At 41.2% G+C, this 26,792-nt stretch overlaps 1 protein-coding gene across 1 annotated transcript in view; it reads left to right on the top strand.

The window, feature by feature from the left end:
• Positions 1–3,028: 3,028 nt before the first annotated feature.
• LOC308328999 (paired box protein Pax-7-like) overlaps positions 3,029–26,792 on the top strand; it is a gene marked incomplete at both ends in the record, with an annotated part of 92,862 nt that continues 69,098 nt past the window's right edge. The window contains 5 exon segments of the mRNA XM_080783148.1: positions 3,029–3,116; positions 4,225–4,460; positions 5,100–5,229; positions 6,022–6,084; positions 6,087–6,149. Coding sequence (XP_080639274.1) covers positions 3,029–3,116; positions 4,225–4,460; positions 5,100–5,229; positions 6,022–6,084; positions 6,087–6,149 — 580 coding nt within the window.

Here is a 26,792-nt window from a genome sequence, read left to right as displayed (position 1 = left end):
CCCTTATGGCCCACCATGTCTCCCTTCATGGCCCACATGCAGGTTAATCATCATGCCACGGTCTCTGTGAGACTGTAACAGCTCTGTGTTGTGTATACAGTACGTCACATTATGCTGCTTTTGCTATACTCAAACTATATAGACAGAATGAAATGTATACGGCTATACATGCACCGGAATGTGTGTTTATACTTTATATCCTATAGTGATTATTGGGCTAGTGTAAAATATATCTCAACATTTATTATTTAAATGTGTTATTGTCATTAACACATTTATTATGTGTGTGTGTGTGTGTGTGTGTGTGTGTGTGTGTGTGTGTGTGTGTGTGTGTGTGTGTGTGCGTGTGTGTGTGTGTGTGTGTGCGTGCGTGCGTGCGTGCGTGCGTGCGTGCGTGCGTGCGTGCGTGCGTGTGTGTGTGGTCTATTATAGTAACATTATTTCAGTTGAATTTGTGATTTGTAAAATGTGACTTCAAATTGATTAAGTTGTATTACATTTGATTAAGTCTATACTCTAGATTGAATACTATAAAAACTACATTGCTTATGCTTATACATTTCTGCACATATGTCTTAAGTGAAAATGATTATTTATATATAGACTGCATTTGACTGCAATGTATCGGAAATGTAAATAGGCATGACAAATATTTAAAACATTCCAACATGCAGATTAACACTGGTGTAAATATAGTATGATAATAATGATTCATTTAATTTGATTTACTCGATAATCAATAACAGGCACCATACAGCCTATTATTATTGTTGTTGTAGGCTACTACCCCTAAAAAATGCGATTAAGGCATGGGTTGGGCTTAATTATCCATAGCCTAACTGCTGTGGCAAATTAATATTATGCTACCAATTTCATAATGGTTTACACAACTTATAACGGTCAGACAATAACGTTACCGTGAGGCTTGCAGGGATATTAGCTTAGCTGTCGGACATGTGTGGCTTTTCATGTGATATATAGCCTACCTGGGGAAGATAGAACCAGTATACCTAACCCAAACAGAGGGATGAGGGTAAGAGAGAGAGAGAGAGAGAGAGAGAGAGAGAGAGAGAGAGAGAGAGAGAGGGGGGGGGGGGGGAGATATATTTCTAAAAGGGTCATGGTGAGCTTTCCATAAGAGTTTCTGAATTTTGCTTTTGTTTGGATTTCACCATGATTGATGCTTGACTTAATCCAATGCTCGTTGAGCCTTCCCGGGAGGGGCGAGGCGGTCTCTTTGTGCTATTCTATCCCATGTGAAGCAAACCAAAGCGGGAGAGTGAGGGTCATAGCTATTCGGCAGGGTACCAGGTCCTTCCCCACCGGCACATCTGCATGTGAAATCGCCATTTCACCCCTCCACACTCCCTAATTGTTGCTAAAATTATTTGTGAAATTGCCTTCCACCAGGAGTGTTTGCCACGGCAATTGTCACACGATTTTGTATGCACGGTGGGCCCACATGCACTCTCTCTCTCTCTCTCTCTCTCTCTCTCTCTCTCTCTCTCTCTCTCTCTCTCTCTCTTTTAACCTGTTTTATTTTATTCGACTTTAATAGTTGCACGTTATTTTAGAACAATTACCTTTAAGCAATTACACTTCAATATCTAATCCCGTGGAATAATCCAGGGCATGGCAACCTGTTGCCATCAATAGGCGGGTCGACGCAATTCTTGTAATTACCACAAAAGCGGCTAGAAACGATTTTAGCATTCTTGATACGCAAATTGAGTTAATTGAAGGGTTAAGAAGCCAAAAGCCATCTCCTTATAGGTTAAGCCTGGTAGTTTTTGTGCAAGTCTTTATTCGGCCCATTCAGAAATCAAATCACATCACAGGCGATGAACTTAATGGGCAGCAGTTCCATTCACAAGACATTTGATTCGCATGGTGACAAAACGGCAGCAGGTTGTTGGGTGGGACATTTATTATCAGAGAAGACGTTATGGTTCGAAAAATAAATATAAGATATAGAGATTGTGACATTTGGAATGAAGATGATATATGGTAACCCCATAGATATAATATATTGTAAGATTTAGCACAAACATCTTTATTTTATATCAAATTAGGAGACAATTCGGCCGAATTTGAATAGAATTAACATTAACGGCCAAATAAAAGTGCGCACTTCCATGACCGAGTTGTTAGCCTATTGAGTTGGCAGACCTGATGTCCAAAAAGTAAATCTGAAAATAATATTAAAATATCGTTGGCTGGAGCCGCTGGAACTAAATGATATTTAACTCATATAGTTGTCAGTGTTTTTGCGAGACTGTGAAATGCATGAGGAAATATCATAAATGGCAGAAAAGCACACATATAGAGAAGTTAAGAGAACCACAACTAAAGCGAAATATGTTATTGTGATATATATATCATTTGAATGTTTTCTGTCTGTGCATAGGTCGTCTTTACTTGGGAGGTATAGCGATGATATAAAGTGGAATGTGTGTTCTTTCGGATGCTGTGTTTTTGCCGTGTCCTCATTGGTGGGCAGAGCCCTGGATAAACCCTCTCTTCTCTCTATCGCACATAAAAGAACGGCTGCTGAGCCTATGGGAGAGCTGCGTGTCTCCTCCTCCATACATGCGTGCGCTAAAGTTGGCCCCTTAAACTACACTTCCACCCACAGCCAGCCAGACGTTTAATATCAAAACTATACTGACCACAAACCATATATACCAAGACAAAGAATATATAAAAACACACTATTCAGTCACAAAGGTGTAGGTATATTATAGGCTCCCGTTCTGCATTATAGCCTATACTCTGGTTGGTACCCGACTCTTCCCTGATCGGGGGTTTATTTTGGCAATTCACTGACCGTGGAACAAGGCTTATATCCACAACTTTCTCCGTTTGGGATTATATGTTTCGATAACTTTTTCCCCCGTTTTCTTCTTCTTTTTTGCATTTGAAGATATTCTGTTGTTTTTTTTTTTACATCCACGCGGATTTTTTTTGTTTTTTTTACTGGACTTTGTATAAAGTAGATCGGGTGTTTTTGTTGTGTGAGTAGCTAAGAATGGCTACTATGCACCAGGGAGCTGTGCCTCGAATGATGCGCCCTGCGCCGGGCCAGAACTACCCGCGCACTGGCTTCCCTCTGGAAGGTAAGCGATCAATCACTTTCAATTATATTATATATATACAATTCATCAACTTTATATTATTCAGCCTATTCGATTATTATCCAATGTGTGTATTCAACCATTATGTCGCCGCTAAATGATGACCAGTCCATATTGACCCATTGTTATGCTAAGTATAGACCATGGTCAAGTTGAGCTATTTTGACAGCGTTGTTAACATGAAAATTTGTCGCATATATATATGTATTTTTCTCTTTTAATTGTATTGAAATAAAATAAAAAACTGACAGGGGAAACTGTCTGAATGCTGCATTTATAGAGCACATTGTTATTGCATAATCGGTTGTACAAATTACATTGAACCAAATCGTTATTTCTTTTGTACGCTGTACATACGCGGTTTGTTGTTGCCAGACATTCGAGATGTCTAAACACATGCGCGGGGGGGGGGGGGGGGGATCAATTTGTATTTGCATGCATTTATATGAGCAGTTTTCCCATTACATCCAGTTCGTGCTCAAGAGCTCTAAAGTAAAACGCACGAACCCCACGTAGCTTGCAAGTTACTCAAAGCTCTGGGATTTGTTCAAGTGTCCGGCTGCTGGAAATGGCAATAATACTATACTCACAGCGTCGAGAGGACTCAAAGGATCACATCAATATTTGTACAGCATGACTAGGAATAATCAAGGTGCAAAGTGGCACCCTCTTTAGTGTCTCTTGAATGTGAAATTGGATGCTGAAGTGCTTTAGATTTACATCCTGTCAGCCAGACACGACTGCGAACGAATTTAGCAATGATGCTCCCATGATGAAAATGTATTAAATTATAATGTTGAGCTCATTATTCTATAGCCCAATAAATAGGGCCCAGTTCAATTTTAATTGTTGTTGTTTTCGCAACGTTTGATGCCTTTTAAGTCAAAGTCGTATAACGTTTGTGAAACAATTAAGAGTAAGCCTATACAAAAAGTCCTACTGCCAGTATATATATCATATTTATCAAGTCTAAAAACACTGTTTGATCTGTATTCTCTCCACCAGTGAACACCTAACTTGACCCACTCTGCCTTGACATTTTCAGGATATGACAGTTTTGATGAGACTTGCATTGTTTATTGTGGAACAGTGTCAACCCCGCTGGGCCAAGGCCGGGTCAACCAGCTCGGCGGTGTGTTCATCAACGGGAGGCCACTGCCCAACCATATCCGACACAAGATAGTCGAGATGGCCCACCACGGCATCCGACCCTGCGTAATCTCGCGACAGCTACGCGTCTCTCACGGTTGCGTCTCCAAGATCCTCTGTCGGTATCAGGAGACCGGCTCGATCCGCCCCGGGGCCATCGGAGGCAGTAAGCCCAGGGTGAGTGGACTCTCTCTTCAGTGGCCTGGCGCCACGACACATATAGGCCTGTAGCACAGTGGGTTTTCAACAAATGGTCTGGAAAAAAAATATGGAAAGCCATGGTAACCAAATGGACCCTTATAAATCCAATTAACAAAATGTTCTAGAGAGTTGCTAAAAATGTCATCAAATGGTGGTCCGTGGCTCAAATGCTGAATAAATAATGGACCCTGATATCAATGGTTGAAACCCATGGCATACATACTGTATAGGCCTTTTACCTGTAGCATATCCATATAGCTATAGGCTATACAAAAAGGCCTAAAATAATTGTCATCGTATACGACTGAGGATTTACTGCTTACCTGTTTTGTGCCGCTCGAGCTGCAATTGGCTACTTTATGTGAACAAAACACACGCAATGCTCTTCAATTGACATTGACATGTATATATCACTGAAGAGAAGTTATTCTTTATATTAAAATGTGTTTCTATGTCGTCGTCCCCCCATCCCCCCCCCCCACACACACACACACACACACACACACACACACACACACACACACACACACACACACACACACACACACACACACACACACACACACACACACACACACACACACACACACACACACACACTTTTCCAAACTAAAGCAGGTGGCAACTCCGGACGTCGAGAAGCGGATCGAGGAGTACAAGCGGGAGAACCCCGGCATGTTCAGCTGGGAGATCCGAGACAAGCTGCTGAAGGACGGGGTGTGCGACAGAAGCACGGCTCCTTCAGGTGAGGCTCCCTCTGGTAAGCACCCCATTTCTTATTATCACTGAACAAACCCGAACATTCATTCATTTCACATTATAGAAAAGAAGCGGGTTATTATATATGGTTTTCAACCCTTTTCATTATCAAGGTCCATTATTGATTTGGCATGAGCCGCTCAGCCACGGACCACCATTTGACCCAACATGTTGTTGTTATAACAATCCTTCTATAGGGCCTATAGGCTATATTGTGTAGACTGCTTGTAAATTAAGTAATGCCAAACAATAATGTAACTCTTGAGAACGTAGGTTTCATTTTACATGCACTCTCAAGACTATATATATATATATATATATATATGGTCCTCCATCAGTTTGCTGGGGACCACCTGGAAGTTCCAGGTGGTCCTTGAGAGGTCTCTGTCTCTCTCAAGGACCACTGGTTGAAAACCACTGGACTAAATCATATAGTAGGCTATGCACCCCCCCCCCCCCCCCCCCGTCACGATACGTTTGTTCGATAGTGATATATACTCCTGAAATAATTAGACCATTTAAACTTGATATATATATATATATATATATATATATATATATATATATATATATATATATATATATATATATATATATATATATATATGTGTGTGTGTGTGTGTGTGTGTGTGTGTGTGTGTGTGTGTGTGTGTGTGTGTTGTGCGTGCGTTGCGTGCGTGCGTGCGTGCGTGTGTGTGTGTGTGTGTGTGTGCCTTTTTCAGGCCTATATCTAATCATCGATTTACTTTTGTATTTGTTTTCGTCATCATCATTATAGTGAGTTCCATCAGTCGCGTGTTGAGGGCCCGCTTTGGCAAAAAAGACGACGACGATGACTGTGACAAAAGGATGACGATGGAGAAAAAAAGACGAAGCACAGCATCGACGGCATCCTGGGGGATAAAGGTAGGGTTATTAATAATAATGATAATAATAATAATAATAATAATAATAATAATAATAATAATAATAATAATAATAATAATAATAATAATAAACCATTAGTATTGCATTATTATTATACAATTGGTTGTATTAGGCTATATACTTAGTTGTATTTATTAATGTATAATATTGTTAATAATATAGTGTATTGTTAAGTTATACAATTACATGGATTTAATTAAATTCATCGTAATTTTGTGGAAATAGCATAATAATAATAGGCCTAATAATAAAGATAATTATATAGTTTGTATTATTATTATTATTATTATTATTATTATTATTATTATTATTATTATTATTATTAATATTATTAGCTGCATGCACATCCTCCATGGGGAGATTCTCCGCCATCCACAGTGGGGGCTAAAATAGTAGGCCTATAATTCTACCTTTATAACTCTGAGCCAATTACCCGATCATCACTTAATTATTTATGAGAGCCTGCCTGGGCATTTATCTGCAGGAAATTAATTTGTGTAACAAATTCCCCTTTCACTGATTTAACGAGCTCTAAGCGACAGCTGACATGTTGACCCATTTCACAATCAGTGTCAGCGACAGATCACCACTTAAGAAGATATACGTCCGCTTACAGGCGGGCCCAATGATTTCACTATTCTAGGCCTATAGCCTATATAGCCCATGCAGGGAAAAGGGGACAAGTTTAGAACTAATATCATGATTTTAAATCCTGCAAATATAGCAGTTTGCTTTTACATTTAAAAAAGAAAATCACACCTGTGTGAAGTGAGGGGCGCTAATATTTTAAAGTCTAACTCATGTTGATAATAGGTGATGTAATGGTGACGTAAAACAAACGGTGCAAACACGCATTAACAATAAAGAGACAATATAACGCAAATGACACATTATGACGTATATGCCTACATTTTCCCTTCATTGTCAATGTGTTTACAAAACAAACATTGAACTGAAGACAAACATTAAACCTGTGCATAGGAGGGGCTACCGCCCCTCAAAAATGATATGTGTGTGTGTGTGTGTGTGTGTGTGTGTGTGTGTGTGTGTGTGTGTGTGTGTGTGTGTGTGTGTGCGCGCGCTCGCGCGCGCGTGTGTGTGTGTGTGTGTGTGTGTGTGTGTGTGTGTGTGTGTGTGTGCTCGTGCGCGTGCGAGTGTGTGTGAGATTGAGGTATATGCCTCTGCTGCGCATATTACGACTATAGCCTACTATGCATATTTTTTATAGCTAACGGCAAAAGAATGCATGCACAGAAACGATACAAAGGTCGCCCTTTTTGGACCATCAAACTGTGTGAATTGGGGTCAGATTGGACTCCGTGCACAAAGGATCCTCCTTCTTCTTCTTCTTCTTCTTCTTCTTCTTCTTGAAACGACACTGCCAAACTTTTTTCCAAACTTGAAGATGAACCTTTACTTCATTGATGCGTTTCTAAAGTGTATGGAGAGACTCTGAGGTTCAAAAGCAAGTCCTGGAAAGCAGGGGAAGCGGCGGGGAAAGGAAATACAGGACCGTCTATTCTCATTCAGAGAGAGAGAGAGAGAGAGAGAGGGAGAGAGAGAGAGAGAGAGAGAGAGAGAGAGAGAGAGAGAGAACTTTGGACAAAGGGCAGGAATAGACATAAAAGGAGATGAATTATTCAGTGCTCCCCGCTGGTAGATAGTTTAGTAATATTAAATAATAGCCTGTTGGAGTAGGAGGCGTTTAACAGTGCGAAACGGCCCATTCTCCCGTCCTGTCCCACCATGCAACCATAAGACAAAAACATGTATAGCCTATATACTCTTTAAGCAATATTTACCTTTTTTGCTATAACTTTCTTTCCTGTATCCTGCATGTGTAGCCGCTTCTTAACTATAATGGTATACATTATTGTTGGTCAAAATGTACGGGAGACAGTAGAGAAATCTTGACAATTCAAGTGTAATTGATGAGTTGAAACGCTAGCTATAGGCCTGTCATTAGCATTACCATTATCGATTCTCTAATGTTGATATGAAATGCCCCGCATGCATAATGCCTATATAGCCTTGTCGTTCATATAGGCTATTAATCGCGTTTCCATTTTTAGTCTTGCGCTTCTGTTTAAAATTGGAACAAAATTGCATTCTTAAAAGAGTCCCCCCCCCCCCGTAATGCAGTTTATAGACTACCACGATGGCATGTTTAATAACGTTAATACTTATTAGAGTAAGTATGTCGTTTGTGAATAGGTGTCTGTGTTCGTGCAGGGTGTAATAGCTCGCAGGCATGGTGGTGGTAGAGATGTATTTATCCCCAATCAGCCTCTCGCTCAGAGTTCCAAAGCACAGCCCCTCTTATAGTGTGGAAAGGAGGTTTTAAAGCAGATTAAAAACGGAGCCCTTTATTTCTTTTCACTTTCATCTCAGAGAGGGCGGAGCTCAGTGCATGCACGGATCGCCCTGCAGGGCACAAACATTCATGAGATTTTTTTTTCTCCATGCATGCTTTTACTTATCCAGATTTTAAGACTTTATTTATTTATCTATTTGTTTATTTGCGTATTGTGTATTTATTTAAAATATACAAATCTGAGGTTACATCACCCCCCTCCCCCGCCCCTAATATAATCTTTGCTTTCATAAAGGTGAACAGTGTGGCAATCACATATCGCTGCAAGAAATTGTAATAGACACATTATTTCATAACGGAATGAAGCATGGGAAAAAAGAACATGTTCAGGAAACATGCTATTTTCCACAACGGGAAATGCATGGTTTCTCTCGACCAGGGTCATTCCTGCACAGTGCACGCACGCACGCACACACACACACACACACACACACACACACACACACACACACACACACACACACACACACACACACACACACACGCTGCGTGTGCATTGCCAATGTCAAGTTTAAACAGTGATTCTCAAACCTTTTAGTTTTAATGTCAAGGACCCACACAAATTCGGACACGGACCTAATATGGCATATATAGTGTTTAAGTGATTTAAATTAATAATCCAGATGCTATTTTGGCATCAGCATTTTTCGGGATATATCCCTCCCCCACACACACACACATGGACCACACATGGAGAACTATAGATTTACGCAATGGAGCATAGGCTATAGGTTGCGCCCGGGCTGCACATATCGTTGTTGTGAATCTTGTCTCCTGAATCACACACGACACACCGAATGTCGTCTCCTGAATCACACACGACACACCGAATGTCGTCTCCTGAATTACACACGACACACCGAATGTTGTCTCCTGAATTACACACGACACACCGAATGTTGTCTCCTGAATTACACACGACACACCGAATGTTGTCTCCTGAATCACACACCGATCCAACAAACTGTCACATGCATGGCGACAGACGACGGACATTTCAGCAAATCGCTGGATTACCTGAGGTTCTTAATCTAATCAAACAGCGGCCATGCATGCAAGGCCGGATTTCTGAGCATTTGGGGGGAGATAATGAAGTCAGACAATGGGCTATACAAAGCTGCAGGTTATTATTCAATTAAATGACCACGGATGCATTTTTTAAAAACCAACAACACAAAAGAAGCATTGTTCGTTTGTTGTTTATATAAGTGATAATAGTGAGGATGATTATGATGATAATTAATTAAAGGTAAACCCGCATGCCCACTGTTATACCTATACTGACGGCAACCGTCTCCAGGTAGATATAAATATATACCGATGCGACGTACACACATGCATGCGCACAGAGAGAGCTAGCGTTTCTCTGGAAATGAAATAGCTATATATTTTCGGGGTCTATAAAGCTGAACTGAATGAGAAGGACAGGGGAATGAAGCGAGAGAGAGAGAGACCACTTCAAACAAATCCATCTGGAATATAGTGTGCGAGGGAGATTTAGTGAAAGTATGGGGAAGTTATTTAGCTATTAATAACGTTTTTTTCCTCAGGCGAGAGAGAGAGAGAGAGTCCATCCATCTGCACTTCTTTCTCGCAGCTATTTGGCTGGGGTGGAAATTGAGGGAGACCCAAATGTTGGGCAGAGATAACATACTTCCATCATAGCCCAGACCCTGCATGCGCTGTGCTTCGCTGCATTAAACTCGGATTAACCTCGCCTGTCCCCGCAGCCACTCAGCGCCACATTTCACTGGAATTTACATTGGTGTATAGGCCTATAGGCCTCTCCCATGCAGGAAATGACTGCAAATGGCATAATAATAATAATAATAATAATAATAATAATAATAATAATAATAATAATAATAATAATAATAATCATAATAATAATCATAATAATAATGAACTAAACCCCATTAGTATCACAATGCAATTATCAGAAACATTATTCACATATAATTATATACGTCCATTCTGTGTAAATTATGAATGTATGCTATAGACAAACTGTATAACAATGAAACATTGCATGGTATAGGTCTAAATACATGTTGGTATAGGCACCATAAAAGACAGGAAAAAAATGTGTCATGCGACGAACAACCTTGTTTTAAACTTTAAATGATCCAATGAATGACATTGACTGACAGCTGCAGCTGAAATGAGTTCTGGACGGTATATATCGCTATGTATATGTGTTCTATCAGCGTTCTCTCTTCACCTGTAACTTGAGAGGTATAGGCTGCAAGGACAGGTGAAGCAACATAAAAGAAAGATGATGCTCCAAAAAAAAAACAACGTTTATTCAATGGTTCCTTTTGGATGAAGCTCAACAGTCACGTGCATTCTGTTTCCAATAAGCATTCACGGTCAGACTCATCGCACTATATATACAGTTGTCACCAGTCCTATACACATGTGGTTTAATGTTTGTCTTTAGTTCAATGTTTGTTTTGTATAAACGCCATTGACAACGAAGGGAAAATGTACGTCATAATGTGCCTCATTACGTCACATTGTCTCTTTATTAATTGTTGTTTAATGTTTGTGTTGGCACCGTTTGTTTATCATCACCTATTAATCCACACGAGTTAGATTTTAATATATTAGCGCCCCTCACTTCACACGGGTGGATTTCTTTTAAATAAACCCCCCCCCCCATGCTGACAGCCATACATGCGCTCTGGAGCCCTTCCTTCTATATTAATTAAAGTGCAAGCTCCCCACGTGGGGCGGTGGGACGGTCCCTATCTGGGCACACTAGAAAACGCCCCCCCCCCCCCCTCGCTCGATCTCTTATGGGGACTCGTGTCGTGAAATAGGGGACAATCTTCCCTCTCCAGCTTCTTGTGGGGAATTCTGCAGTGTATACGGCGGAAGACATGGGGATTTCTAGCTCATTTATAAAGACGACGTTTATAATCCTTTCCTGCTTAATAACTTAAAAGGATTCAATTCCCCCTGTCCTTATTTTTAGGGTTACGATCACACATTGTAAAGGCCCAGATAGCAGCATTTCAAGGTTAACATTTCACGCTGAAAACATCATAGGCCTATACCTATATATACGCCTATATTCGCCTAATATTATAGGAATATATAGGCCACTTATTTTTACCATTTTCTTTTTTTTCCTTTTTTTATAAAAGGAGGTTAAATTGGTATTAAAGGTAACTCATTCTATACTATTCTACGGCCTATAGGACATTTAATTATAGCCTATAATGTCGCCATCGAGAATTGAATTCAGTAGCTTTACAGACCCAGAAGAGCTTATAATGTCTGGTTGGGGGTCTCAAACTCTCAAACCATGTGAGACACATTAAAGAGGAAGCTTTGGCCTCCAGGTTTCTTGTGACAACAGAAGGGTGTTTCAACGTGTCACTAATACAGGATGTTGCTCTCATTTCTGCCTGTGTTTTATTCCGGCAATTTTCACCTTCTCTCCTCTGGGCCCCCGGCTTTTAGTTGAAAATACATGATGAAGAATGTCCATTTCAGTTGAAGTTCTCCTCTCCTCTCCTCTCCTCTCCTCTCCTCTCCTCTCCTCTCCTCTCCACAAGACACGACAGCACCGTCAACACGCCATAATTCATGTCAACAGGTGGGGTGGGAGGCAGTATATAATTATCAGGCCTATTGCTAAGTGTTTTAGATTGATAGGTTAGTTGACCTATAAAGTTGACCCTGCTTTTTTAAAGTGGCATTATGGTGTTTTATAGCTTCTTTGTATGTTTTACTGGTGTTCAGTAAATGTTTCTTGAGTGTATCGTGTTGTTAAAAAAATGGCATAACTAATAGGCCTATTGCATTGTCCTGTAATCTCTTTTTGAGGGCCCTCCTCACAGCTGTGTGTGTGTGTGTGTGTGTGTGTGTGTGTGTGTGTGTGTGTGTGTGTGTGTGTGTGTGTGTACCACGGAATGTGATGTATAATAAGAGCGCCCCTCAATTCACAGTGTGATTTTTGATTGATTGATTGATCGATTGATCGATTGCGGTTGATTGATTGATTGATTGAATACTGTAGGCCTATTAACAGTTTGCATGGACAAGCACAGTACAATACAAGGTCTGCTAAAAGGATGAAACCAAGAAAGCCTATTTGGCTTGTTTCCATTTGTGTCCTCAATCATATGCGCTCAATTAATCGAAAACATGAATCTCACATAGCCCACATAGCTCACTAGCCCATATGAGGAATTCTACCAAATAAAAGTGCTATTATTATTATTATTATTATTATTATTATTATTATTATTATTTACATAATAATAACATAACACATGCACGTGTTATGTAAAAAGCCACGGGTTGGTTTAGCGCCTCAACGATGCTTAATTGGCTGTAAGAAGATGAACGAGGCTGACAGGAATCAGCTGTCCTGAGCTCCCCTGTGAGCTGACTCGGAAATCATAACCTGACCGGCTTTTCCTTTTTCTCAAACTCGCTCGTTGAACTTGTCACATCTAATTAGGGTGTTAAAACGCGCCGTGTGTGTGTGTGTGTGTGTGTGTGTGTCGGACGGTGCAGGGGGAAACAGTATAGGCGGTCGGTCAGGGCCAGCCAATAGGAGCCAATAAGGAGTATTTTTTTTCTCCAGCACTTTTCGGTCAGCATGCAGTCGCAGATGCATAATGGAGGATGACTGAGCGCGTGTTTTTTTTTGACGGACGGGTGGTGTTGTGTTGAATTGGACCGCCAACCGCCATGGGCTTTTATTTATAAGCATGGCTTTTCCCCGCTATGACTCCAATTATGGCCATCTAGATCCAGCGGACTAAACAGGGTATAGCCAGCTAATAGTAAATGAATTGGAGAGGACATCTCCCCCCCCCCCCCCCTCTCTCTCTCTCTCTCTCTCTCTCTCTCTCTCTCTCTCTCTCTCTCTCTCTCTATATATATATATATATATATATATATATATATATATATAGTTTCAATCGTTCAATATAGTTTCATATATTTTCATTTGGAGCTGACTTTGTCTTTCAATTAATTTCATTTTCAATTGCCATATTTATTTTGCAGCATTTTAATAGGAATGTCATTATGTCAATAATGCCAAAGTCACTCAGACACAAAGTGTGTGTGTGTGTGTGTGTGTGTGTGTGTGTGTGTGTGTGTGTGTGTGTGTGTGTGTGCGTGTGCGTGCGTGCGTGCGTGCGTGCGTGCGTGCGTGCGTGCGTGCGTGTGTGTGTGCGTGCGTGCGCGCGTATGTTATATTTGTATAAACGTTCTTTTCACACATCATGCTGCTTGAATTAGCACACCCCTTCATATTGCTCTAATCAATTGTCAGCAATCCCCCCCCCCCCCCCCCCCAACACCCACTTTCTTTTCCTTTCTTTTCTTTTTTTTTTAGAAAGCACTTTCTGTTTTTATTGAATAATTTTCTCGTTGTATTGGTACAAAAAGAAGAAGAAGAAGCCCTGTGATGTCTGACGGCCTTCTCTGGCCATTGTTGAACACCACACAGAGACACTTAGAAAAGGAAGAGAGACTGCAGGAGAAAAGAGACCCTTCTGTTATGTCCTTTGCCTTGAGAGACTGGGGGCCGGCATCTAGTCTATTCAGGCTGCAAGTTGATGAACTCCTCCAAAAAGTTTATTAAGGCCAGGAAAACAATGAGAACTAAAGCCTTTGGGGTGCACCGGGCAGACAGTTTATAAACTATAGCGGCCATTGTGGCCTCAAAGGCAAGATGCATGAATACTTTTGAATAGGGGCCTTCAAACTGACACGATCAGCCCGGACAGCAGCAGCTCTTTAAAGGGAGAGAGGAGAGAGAGAGGGTGCTCTCTGCTGCTGCAAATCACATCTCTGCTTTTAATGTACATCTGCAGGGAGAGAGAGAGAGAGAGAGAGAGAGAGAGAGAGAGAGAGAGAGAGATGCATCATGGCATCATGGTGAACATTTTTTTCTCTCCAAAAACTTAAGTGTTTAACAGCAATTTAGTTGGCCTCGCATGAACAGATATTACTTATGCTATTATTGGCGAGTAAAGGTGGCCGTGTGCTCATATATATGTAGGAGTTTTAGACTCACATTGTGTGCTGTTTCAGAGCTGTGTCTATATACCGGTGTTGATTTTGTCGACGGAAAAATGTTCGTCGACGTATACCTTTTTTCACTGAGGAGAACTAAATGGAAACTAAATGAAACATAAGCTGTGATGACTAAAACTAAGACTATATATATTGACAATTTGTCAACGAATAAAAACTAGACTAAAATGTCAGGAAGGGACTAGTGGACAAGAGAACCAGTATAAGTCATTTTACACTTGGTTGCATGCTGAAAATAGCCAATCTACAAGCTCACAACGCGTCGTGCTGCGACGCGTTGTGAGCTTGTAGATCGGCTGTGACTAGATCGGCTGTGACTAAAACGAAATAGAAACTATTCAAGAGACTATGACTAAAACTAGAATCTAAGTTGCTGCCAAAAACACACATTTATACCAGAGCAGTGTTTCCTCAAACGTTTTTAGCCTGTGACCAAAAATATTAATATTTTTTGCCCGGGGACCCAAACTAGTGAAAATAGCAGATATATAAGCTCCACAGGCTATTTTCACTCTACTTCTTAAACATTTGTTCTCTAATTTATGGAATTTCTTACATTATTCTTTATTCATCAAAGAAATTACTTGGAAAAATCGCTTCATTTGTTTTGAAACAAAATGTAGGAAACAGTGGGTCCCACTGTTGTGGTGTAGCCTCATGGGCTAAGTAGACCAGTTATGTCATTAGCAGTGAAACAAAATTCAAAGCCACACTTGTGAATCTTCATGAGGTGAACCTGAGGACGATACCTAGTATTTACTATTTACTATATGACTTTGGAACAAATCATCATCTGAAGCAACTATTCTGACTATACTATATGACTTGTGGTTGTCTTCAAATAATAGTTACAGTATACTTAACAGAGCTGGCAATGCACATTTTACTTCATGCTTTTCACGGAAGAGCTATCCAGCCACAGTAAAAAATATATATAAATATATTATTATTTTAACATTGTTAATTTTCTTTTCTTTTCTTTTTTGAATGGTTGCACAGTAGTCATGCAGCCAAGAAGATACATTCTCCCATTCCTTTTCAGTATAGACAATAGACTGTCACTCTTCCTCTCTCTCTCTTCCCTCCTCTGTCCCCTCTCTCTCGCTCTCCTCAGCCTCTCTTCCCCTCTTCGTCTCTGGCTCGGTGCCTCACAACATCAGAGGGAGTCCAGTGATTTGTGACCCCCAGCAGCCCGCACTTAATCTCGCTAAAGAGGGGGAGCATCCCAGCTCGCATGAAGCTCGCCGGGCCCCCAAATAGGGCCCGAGCGAGAGCCCTGCTCTGGCAGGTGTCAACATTAGCAACACAATTGGCCCGCCAGTCCCATGCTCTGTACCCCCAGTGCGACACTGAGACCTAAACTATTTGAGGCGCGCTGAAAGGAACCACACAATAGGGGGACGGGGAGGGGGAGGAGAGATGGGGGAGGACAAGGGGAGAGATTACACTCTCAGACAGCTATTAGCGGGGATGAGGCTTTTCTAAACAAACAAACACACACAAAAAAACCGAGAGAGAAGACGATCAATAATAGTGTTATAGTTTACCAAGTGGAGTCATCATCATCGTGGGCTTTGGAGTATTTATTTTCAGCTCCCATTGTTTTATTCTCCCACTTCTCACAAAACGTCTGTGGGCCGTTATTGACAATCCAATTTGGTTTAGGGGGGGGGGGGGGGGGGGTCGGGGGGCCCTGGGAGGGCCTGTTTCTTGTTTTCTTTTCTGGGGCAGTTCTCTCTGCCGCAGTCGCCCGGTTCGTTGGCTCAGCCCTGTGGTGGTGGGGCAGATCATTCTTAGATTTGCCCGGTTCGTTTGGCTCAGCCTGTGGTGGGGCAGATCATTCTTAGATTTGCTGTTGTAATGAATCCTGCTCAGTGAGAATTATCTCTGTATATAGTGGACAATCATGGAGCCGTCCAGAGGTGAGGCAAGCCGAACTCCTGGCTGACAGAGAGAGAGAGAGCGCTGCTTGGCCCTGTGGGATTGCAGTCTCTCTTCTTTATCCCATTTAGACCATGAGGACGATTCTACAAATGCCTTCTTTTTAAATTGTTTTCTGAAAAAAAAATACTGTTTCTATGTCAGGGGTTCTCAAAAATCTTTATGCCCTGCAGGACCCTCAAAATTATATGTATTTGGCCACCGACCCCCATCTGAAAATAGGTTGTTCCAGGGGGGACCACCTCAGAAGCAAAGATTTGAGTTAGAAACATCTGAAAGAATATATTAAAAGATTTGCGACACATTTTCACGATTTCTCTAAAATAGCAGATCTACAAGCTCGTAGCGCGGCACTCGGTGCCGCACTATGAGCTTGTAGATCTGCTATTTTTTAACATAAAAACCTAAAAGGGGTTCCCGTCCAGAATTGGTTATTATTAGACAGAAGTAGAGCAGAGCAGAGGAAATGAGAAAATAATGGCTCGCTGGGTATCTGTCTTGACACCAATGTTTTTTGAGTGGTGCAACCACTCCAAGGAACAGCAATGTCCGTGTTCACCTACCTACCTATGTGACTACCTATGTGACGTTAACCTACCTATGTGACTATCAGCACCAGTATGACTATGAGTACCAGTAGGGGCGCTGTTGTGCCAGAAACAGAGAGAGGGGAGTTGCACCACTCAGTTCACACGGGTGTGATTTGTATTTGCAAAAGGCCATTTATGTTCATGCAAAAGGCTTTCACTGCTTGTTCAAGGCCAGGATGCCACAAGGAGAGACAAGTGTTCTCACTGGGGATTTTCGAAGGTTTTAATGGGGGTGAAAAAAATGTGTATTATAGTTATCGGGGGGAAAGTAAAAAGAAACCTCTTAAATTGGTTTGAAATATCCTCTTTGGATTGCTTTCCTCAGCCGGGCTCTCTTGAACATTCCTTAATAGATTCTGTTTAGCGGAATATATTTTTGATGTAGAATCAAATATACAAGCACAGATAAAAAGGGGTTAGCTTCTGTAGAACAGGGATGATCTCAGTCACCACCACACCGATAACTTTATACATTATATTATAAACGTGTCTTTCTTAACAGCCCCCTAAAATAAAGCCCTTTGACCTGTCGGTGTAATCACCTCATTAAGTGAGCCCTGCATCATTTTGCTGCAACAGACAAACATAATTAACTCTACTTTATGACCTTCTCAGACATTGAGACATTCAGACAATGGTGCCGGTTGTTTAAAAGTGGCCATAATAATGTTAGCTAGCAATAAAATGATTCATTGAATTTGTGGTATTTGTCGTCTGATGAACTGAAGAGGTATGTACATAAAAGCAGAAGTTCTTACTTGAGTGAGAATATCTTGTATAATTCAAGGTAAACCCGACAAGTGGGCCCTTGAGAACACTATATTTATTTTATATTAGATTACAGATAATATAAACGAGGGGCCTACATATAATAAATGTAAATATTTTATTACATTTAAGCACCCAATACCTCTAAATGCTACAAATCGCTACAAAACCATGGGGATAGATGAACAAGAAGTTGAAGGGTGTGGCCAAGTCTATGGACCTTTTATGGTGTTATGTCTTCCGTACATCAAATGCAATGGCCAAGTTCAATGCGCAAATTAAGTACGTGGGTGACTTCATCATCGTAAATGTTCAGCATAATGAAAGGCGCCCCTCAATGTACACAGGTGTGATTTATGGTATTTAGGGTAAAGGTACCTATTGGACCTGTATCCGACTGTATGTAAAACTCTAACATTCATATACTGTAGTTTAGTACAGTATACTGTACATGTTGCTGCTATATTCTAGAGTAGACAAATACAAATAAAACAAAGTAAATGAACACTTTCGGGGCCTTATAGATTAATTTATCCATCCTATCTAGGCTGCCAGGGTTGATCTACCTTTGGAGCATAACGCCAAAGTATTTGCAGCTCTGATCGACAAAAATCCGGAAAATAGTCATGGTTTGTTGTTGAAGAGAAAAATATGCCGCCATTACGATGCGAGACGAACACATGTAGCCTCCACAGCATGTTGTAGTCCAAACAAACGCCCCCCGTTCACTTGCATTGAACTAATTTCAATGCATTGCAATGCATTGAACTCATTTCAATGCTACGAGCTAGGTCTGCTATTTTTGAAAAAAATCGTGAAAATCTCGCAATCGTCGCAACATCTTTGAATATAATATATTCTTTCAGAGTGAACGTTTTTAACTCATATCTTTGCTTCTGGGAGGTCCTGGAACAACATATTATTAGATGGGGGTCGGTGGCCAATTACATATAATCTTGGAGTTCTTGACATGAAAATGTTTGAGAACCACTGACATAGAAACATGAGGATTTTCAGAAAACTGTCATGATTTAGAAGACATTTAATAGAAAGGAGCTCAGGTCTAAATGGGCAATCAAGCGTTTTAGTGTGTGTGTGCTATAGTGAACTACACTAGAAGCACACACACACTAAAATCCTGAATGTTGAGTTCCATATATATGGACATATTAGTGCCATATAGTTGACCAGGAAAGAAGGATCCCCGTGAATGATGAATCTGAACGTTCACTGTGTTGTCTGTATGCTATAGGCATACAGCATCTCTGGTGGCATTAGTTGGCATTACAGATCATCACATCTTAAGCCCTATAACCACACCAAAGGGTCACCATGCAACTCCTTGGGTCCAAGCGGTTGCGAGGAGTTAAGACCCCTTTGGTGTGGTTTGGGGCCGTTGAATTCCATGCGTTGAATCACTAGGGTCAACGTGGGTCAACGTGGGTCAACCTGCAACAAGACATATCACACCCCAGGGACAACGCTAAAACCGTCTCCACCCTTTGGTGTGGTTAGGGAACCCATTTTGGTGTTTTAAACATTCTGTTATAATGTAGCTATTGAAAAATAGCAGATCTACAAGCTCGTAGCGCGCCACTCGGTGTCGCGCTACGAGCTTGTAGATCTGCTATTTTTGAAAAATCGTAAAAATGTGGCGCTGATCTTTGAATAATATATTCTTTCAAAGTGAATGTTTTTATGGGGTAAGTCGAGCTGAACCATGCTATGGCCTCTTTGATTTTGAAGTACAACAGGGGATGAAATGTGATTTTTGTCATTTTTATTTGTGGTCCATTAGACTGAACACCTGTCATTTGACCGTTGCTCAAACCATATACCAGTGTTGCATAATATGTATTGTGTACACAGTATAGAATCGGCAGTGTTCATTTGATTCCAGTCGTGGGTGCTTGCTTTGGTTGAACTCCTCAGTTTACATTAGGCACCGCTAATTGTGTGTGTGTGTGTGTGTGTGTGTGTGTGTGTGTGTGTGTGTGTGTGTGTGTGTGTGTGTGTGTGTGTGTGTGTGTGTGAGTGTGTGTGTGTGTGCGTGTGTGTGTGTGTGTGTGTGTGTGTGTGTGTGTGTGCGTGCGTGCTCGTGCGCTGCGACGATCGGCAGTGTTCATTTGATTCCAGTCGTGGGTGCTTGCTTTGGTTGAACTCCTCAGTTTACATTAGGCACCGCTAATTGTGTGTGTGTGTGTGTGTGTGTGTGTGTGTGTGTGTGTGTGTGTGTGTGTGTGCGTGTGCGTGTGCGTGTGTGTGTGCGGGTGTGTGTGCGGGTGTGTGCGTGCGTGCGTGCTCGTGCGCTGCGACGCGTCGTGAGCTTGTAGATCGGCTATACTTTCAGCAAGTGTAAAAAACTGTCATTATGACGGCATCAAAGCCCGCCAAAACACATTTTGTTCAACTAAATCGACTGTAGTTTTAGTCGACTAAAACCTTATGATATTTAGTCGACTAAAACTTCATTCCAGGTGACTAAAATGTGACTAAAACTAAATGAAAACTATTCGAGAGAGTATAACTAAAACTAAATTTGCTGTCAAAAACAACACAGTGTAAAAAACATGAACAAACAGGTGATTATTGAGTCATCATTACTATGACAAACATTCAAATTGAAAGAGCGCAAAAAAGAGAAAAAAAGGATATAAGTGAGAGCAGTTTTTTTAACTTAAGTATTATGCCCATGTTAAATTGTGTAATGAGTGAGCAGGTCAGATCTTCTGAATTACTGAAAAGAGGAGGGCGGAAAAATAACTTTATTTCTTGCTGATTCGCCTTGCCGCAGCCGGGGTCGTCAAACTCTTGACAACTGGCACTGATCAGGACAGTGTGTCGCATTAGCCCACGCCGATCCACCAGTTACCACGGAGCTGCATTGGAAAAGAGAAAAGGCATTTCTGGCTAATTTTATTACAATACAGGAATAGCCCACATAATGTGCATCAGTAATTACGTTTAGCACAGTGTGCCCATGCTCTCACACTGATGAATGAGAGACATTGACCATGGTCTGCTAGTTTAAAAATCACCATTAGCCTATGCTACTTAGGGCCAGAACATTTCACATTTTATGCTTTTGATGTGCCTTGCCGCTGCAATCTTCATTTGTTTTAATTGTGCATGTTTATTTTTTTTATTACATTCACCAAGACAATAAACATGCCCCCCCCCCCCCCCCCAATGCCAAATTTATGCCTTGTCGTAGAGTGGTGTTTTGCAGACTGGAGAACAGCAGATTAATAAGCTCACAACAATTCACGTCCATGATGAATTGTGAGCTTATTGATTTGCTATTTTCACTCCTACAACACTGCCGTACGACTAAAGTACAAGTCGGGGCTTGCAGTGTTGCAAATCAGAAATGTGTTTCTTTTTTTCTACACCAATTTAAAATGTGAAAGCTGTAGGGTTGTCCAAACAGTGCATGGGGTGGAGCTGCTGTCCTATACCCGGGCCAAACAACAAATGTTGTCCTCTATTTTCAACTAATGGGCTTATTTCTGCATCCTCAGTCATCTTCTCCTTGGGGAAAATGCCCCTTTTCAATATTAAAAGCTTTTCTTCTTGTGTTACATTTTAACCCCTCATCACGGAGAACGAAGCTCTCTCAAAATGTAATACGGAGCACTAGGATGCCTCCCCAATGACCCTAGAAAACCATTCCCTTATACCGCAAATAATAGTCAATTGTGGGATCGCAGCAACACTTTGGTAGTCGATTGTGTTAAATACGAATTTATTGAATGTCCTTGGACTTGGAGGTTTTTTTTTTTATTACTTTAAAATATGACTTTAGAAGCGATTTCACTGCTCAGTCTTACAAACTTATACTGCAATCAAAGGATGCAGTTTTGATTGCAATGCACCAATCCCGTGCAGGTGCTCACTGCTCAATAGTAGTAGTAGGCCATAATTGATACTGACAGGGCCCAGGTAACTGCACAGTTCTCCAAAAGAAGTTACAAACTTTATAGATTCCATTCAGTAATTTTATTTCTGTTTATTTAATTCCTCACTTTTCTGTAGATGTTCCGTCTATACTATCCACTTGCTCTCTCTTGCCTCGCACAAACTTTTTTTCCACCATATTTTGCAGGCTTTTGGCTTTGTCCCGAAAATTAGGAACCTTGCCGGGGGCACAAAAAAACATGTCGGCGGTTGCATTCCTATACTGTGCCCAGTAATCTCTCTTTGGCTTTTGTTGGGAAAATGATTTGTTCCTCCAGGAGACCTCGGCTCATAGCCCTGAGACGTTACTGTTTGATTTCCTGCGTAGGTTTTTGGAGCTTTTTCATTTTTTTCTTCAGTGGGACTGGGTCTCTGGATGTGCTGCCAGTTGGCAGGGACCCCCATGGGCTTCTTCTTTTTTTTTGTTTTCCCTTCTTCTTCTCTTTACTTTTTTGTGTTAATTTCATTATACGTTCACTGTGACCTCAATTAGCAAAGACTCAAGCCCAGGGAGTGGCATTCTGTTTGACAGAATTAAGAGACCCTGGTGTGAATTTCAGGAACTGAGAGGTGTCACCAGGCGTCCTCCTAACGAGGTTTATACAGCCTACAGCTGTCAGATCTGGAGTGTCTGTATAGTTAACTCTGAGCGGGTGCACATCCGGGTCCATTTGGTTTCCATTTGTATAACCTTCTAAGGCCTCATTCACACGTACCAAACACCAATCAAGCAATGTTTGGTCGTTTGTTTTAGTTTTTTTTTAGGCCACCACAATGCTTTTCCAATGGGAGTCACATGGTTTGATCAAACATTTGTGTTTGATTACTGATTGCTGATTGCTCCCCCCTCATCAAACAAAAATGTTTGGTCAAACCATGTGACTCCTATTGAAAATGAATTGGAGCAGCAATCAGACATCGCACACGGACCGAACATTTGTTGTGTAGGTGTGTACGAAGCCTCAGAGTTACAAATGTATTCATTAAGGCTGGGGATTGATTGTACATCGCAGCAATTTGGCACTTTCAAGAATTAAATCAAACACTCAGGATTTCATGGCATTATACTAGTTTGTGGCTCTGGTTGTAGAATCTCACAGCAAAGTTAATCGTACATAAATCAATAAATCGAAAAATTACTCGTAAATAAGGTCTGTACATGACTGCACACCGTGTATGCAATAGCTTGGTCTTGCAGAACCACATGTAAGTTTTTAGTCCAAAGAATAACAAAGTAAATAAATGTAACATTTTACAGGCACGCACACACACACACACACACACACACACACACACACACACTTTTACACGTTTACACAGTACAATATTTCTATAACTCTCAGAACAGCAGTATTGCTGTATTCGTGGACGACGGCGGAGAGAGCATGACGTGGAGGGGGAAAAAAAGAAAAAAAACGCAAACAATCACAATTATGTCCGTAAATGTATCCTCGTTCCAGCCCTATAGCAGTATATTAAAAGAAATGAAGAATCCCACCCTTCAAGCCCTTCACGCTTTCACACTCGCAAGGGGCTATAAGAGTAGAGGCATGGGGAGTCAATATGTCAGCGTTTATGGATGCCCCGCGGCGCTGCACAGGGCTGTCAGGCCCCTATTCATGCTCTAATGGCCCCCCGAGGAGCCCCGTCTCTCCGGGGCTGAAAGGGGCCCCCTCCCCTCCCCCGCGAGTGGACGCCCTGTTGTTGGAGGTGAGCGTGCGGCTCTCATGGACGCGCCGTGCCTTCATCCACATGACAAGAGCCATAAAAGAGCATCGCTTTTGCCGCTTCTCTCTCTCTCTCTCTCTCTCTCTCTCTCTGTCTTCTCTTCTTTCTCTTACCCCCCCCCCCCCCCCCCGTCCCTTCCATTTTCTAGCAAAGGGGGCTAATTGTTTGTTGTGAGAGCCAAAGATTATAGAGCCTCCCATCCCTTCCTCAATTCTTTGCCCTTTTTTTCCCCTTCTCTCCCTAGTCTTTTTCAAGCACCCTTCTCCTTTTCTAAAGAATGTGATTCCAACCCGTGCAGACAAAGAGTTGAAAAAAAGTATTGGTATTTTCCTGTGGAATGCCGATGCATAAAAGAGGCTAACTTTGACATTGGCAATGAGACGGCCCGGGCTTCTTCTGCATGGAGTTTGGTAGTAACAGCGAGGCTGGGGTGGTCGCAGTGCATGGGACGTGCACACATAGACATTAAAGGGCCGGGGCTTCAGCCCCGCGCATTTACTCGTCTGTAAAACAACTGCCCTTTTCCAGAACACGTATGCAGCATTTACTACATGGTGAAAGAAATGCAAAATGCCACTCCTCTCCTTTCCATGCCATATATACCGGAAGGCAGCATTTTGGAGAATTGCTTTTTTTCCCCGAAGTTTCCTGAACTTGGAACGCAGCATTTTGTGCTGAACTAATTTGTTTCTAAATCCATGTCGTTACACACTGCATCTCCAGTAGATAAAGAGTGCTGGGTTGCGCCCCAAAAATAGCTGATCTACAAGCTCACTTGTAGCAATTTTTTGGTCCAAAAGTGCCCTCTTACGGGATTTCAGCCCCTGCCCCTCTGCACGTTCCTGCTGTAGCTCCCCCTGTGCACACATCATATTATAGTCATCCAAGCAGCCAGCCATCAGCTGGGCGAAGCTATAAAAAAATAAGAAAATATCTCCCATCTCCCATGGACACCAAAACAAAATCTATCTAGTTTCTATACAAAGGTTATTGACTATAAGTTAGAGAAATGTTAAATAAGTTGTGTAAACCCTCTATCAAATTTAGCTCTCAGCTCCCATGCAGCCTAATAGGACACCAGGTTTAGTTTAGTTTATTTCGATCAATTCAACAGTGTAACAAAAATCATTACCTAAAATATTCACATTCTCTTATAGTTGATGGAAGGCATATATAGGCTGAAGCTCAAAGCTTATTGATGCCTATCCTTTGTACATGTCCTATTTTCTCTAACATATTTTAAACTCACATGAATAATCCCCCTATATAATTATAAAAATAATTACATTCACATTCACATGACATTCCTTCCATTGTTCGTTAAAACGAACACTCAACATTATTATTATTATTATTCAGTATTTTAATAATATTAATTTTTGCCCTCGAAAGTTCATTCTTATACCTCCAAACACAGTATTATTTTTCGACATAGTCACTCATACATGCATGCATGCATGCATGTATACATAGACCATACACATATACACATATACACATATACTGCATGTACACCTGCCCTTGACCCCTTAAGGCGATGACGCCCACTAAGCAGGTCAGACCCTCGACTCAATCCAATGGCACATCCATCCCAAAAGGTGTTTATCCGATCTTTTCCAGATATACATACAGTTGGCTTCGCTGGTCACATACAGTTATAGAACACATTCCAGATGCAATTTCAGCTAAATGTCAAATCGCAGCTCAGAGAAGGTCATTGGCAACGAGGTCGATGATGGATATACAGTACGGATTTCGGAATGCTACCGTGCATGCAAGGCAAATACGGCACGACATTTTTGCTTCATATAAATATTGCCCTTCATAATGGATCATCGGCTACAGCAGTGTTGTTTTTGTCGACTAAAACTAAGACGAAAAATGTTCGTCGACTACTTTTTATCACAGACGAAAACTACAAAACTAAATAAAAACTAAGCTATGATGACTAAAACTAAGACTAAATATGCTGACAATTTCGTCAAAACTAGACTAAAATGTTAGGAGGTGACTAGTGGACAAGAGATCCCGGATAAGTCATTTTACACTTGGTTGCATGTTGAAAATAGCCGATCTATACAAGATTACAACGCGTCGTGCTGCGACACGTTGTGAGCTGTGCGGTCAGTGTAAAACCAGTCATTACGACGGCATCAAAGCCCTCCAAAATACATTTTAGTCGACTAAAATATTATGATATTTAGTTGACTAAGACTAGACTAACACAAAAACATTCCAGGTGACTAAAATGTGACTAAAACTAAATGAAAACTATTCAAGAGACTCATATGACTAAAACTAAAATCTACATTTGCTGTCAAAAACAACACTGGGCTACAGTGTCAACATCCCGTGAGCTGTGAGCTCAGTTTTACTGTTGCCAATGTTTTGCGGTGTAAAACAAATCACACCTGTGTGAAGTGAGGGGCGCTCTTACCATCGTACATCATCTCAATTGAATTTTGTCCTCACCTTCGTCTTCAGTGTTTGTGTTTACGCAATGTTTGTGTTTACGCAAACACACAAAGCTGGCCATTCATTGTCAATAGGACAATGCTTGTGTTTCACGCACACCCTCAACGCTGGACACATACATTTTTGAGGGGCTAGCGCCCCTCAAAAATGGGTAAGAATAGAGAAAGAAACAAAGTCGGACAAGATGGTAAATGTATCCAAGGCGCTTTACATAGATTGCGCATTACATTCACCCATTCACACACACATTCACATACCGATGGCGGCGGAAAACATGCATAATAATAATAATAATAATAAAACTTTATTTGTATAGCACCTTTCATGACATGAAATGCAGCTCAAAGTGCTTTACAGAGAAATGGAGGATAAAAGAAAAGCAAGGCAACAACATTAAAAACAAGCAGTAATGCAATACAGTGAGGACATGAATAACAAAAATAAAAAAATAAAAGATCAATTAAAAGCAATGTTGTAGAAGTGGGTCTTGAGCTGAGCTTTAAAAATGTCTACAGAGGCTGCCTGACGAAGGTACAGTGGGAGCTTGTTCCATGCCGACGGCCCGTAGAAGCAAAAAGCTGCTTCCCCGTATTTTTTAGTTGCCATTCTTTTTGGCAAAGCGAGCAGGCATGGCACCAACCAGCACATCAGGAGCAATTAGGGGTTCAGTGTCTTGCTCAAGGACACTTCGACACTAACTCTGGGGGAGCCCACAGTGTTCGA

Source organism: Protomyctophum bolini (assembly GCF_963924005.1).
Source record: "Protomyctophum bolini genome assembly, chromosome: 2".
Classification (NCBI taxonomy): domain Eukaryota; kingdom Metazoa; phylum Chordata; class Actinopteri; order Myctophiformes; family Myctophidae; genus Protomyctophum; species Protomyctophum bolini.
The sequence above is the reverse complement of the archived record's forward strand: the minus strand, read 5'-3'. Positions and strand labels throughout refer to the sequence as shown.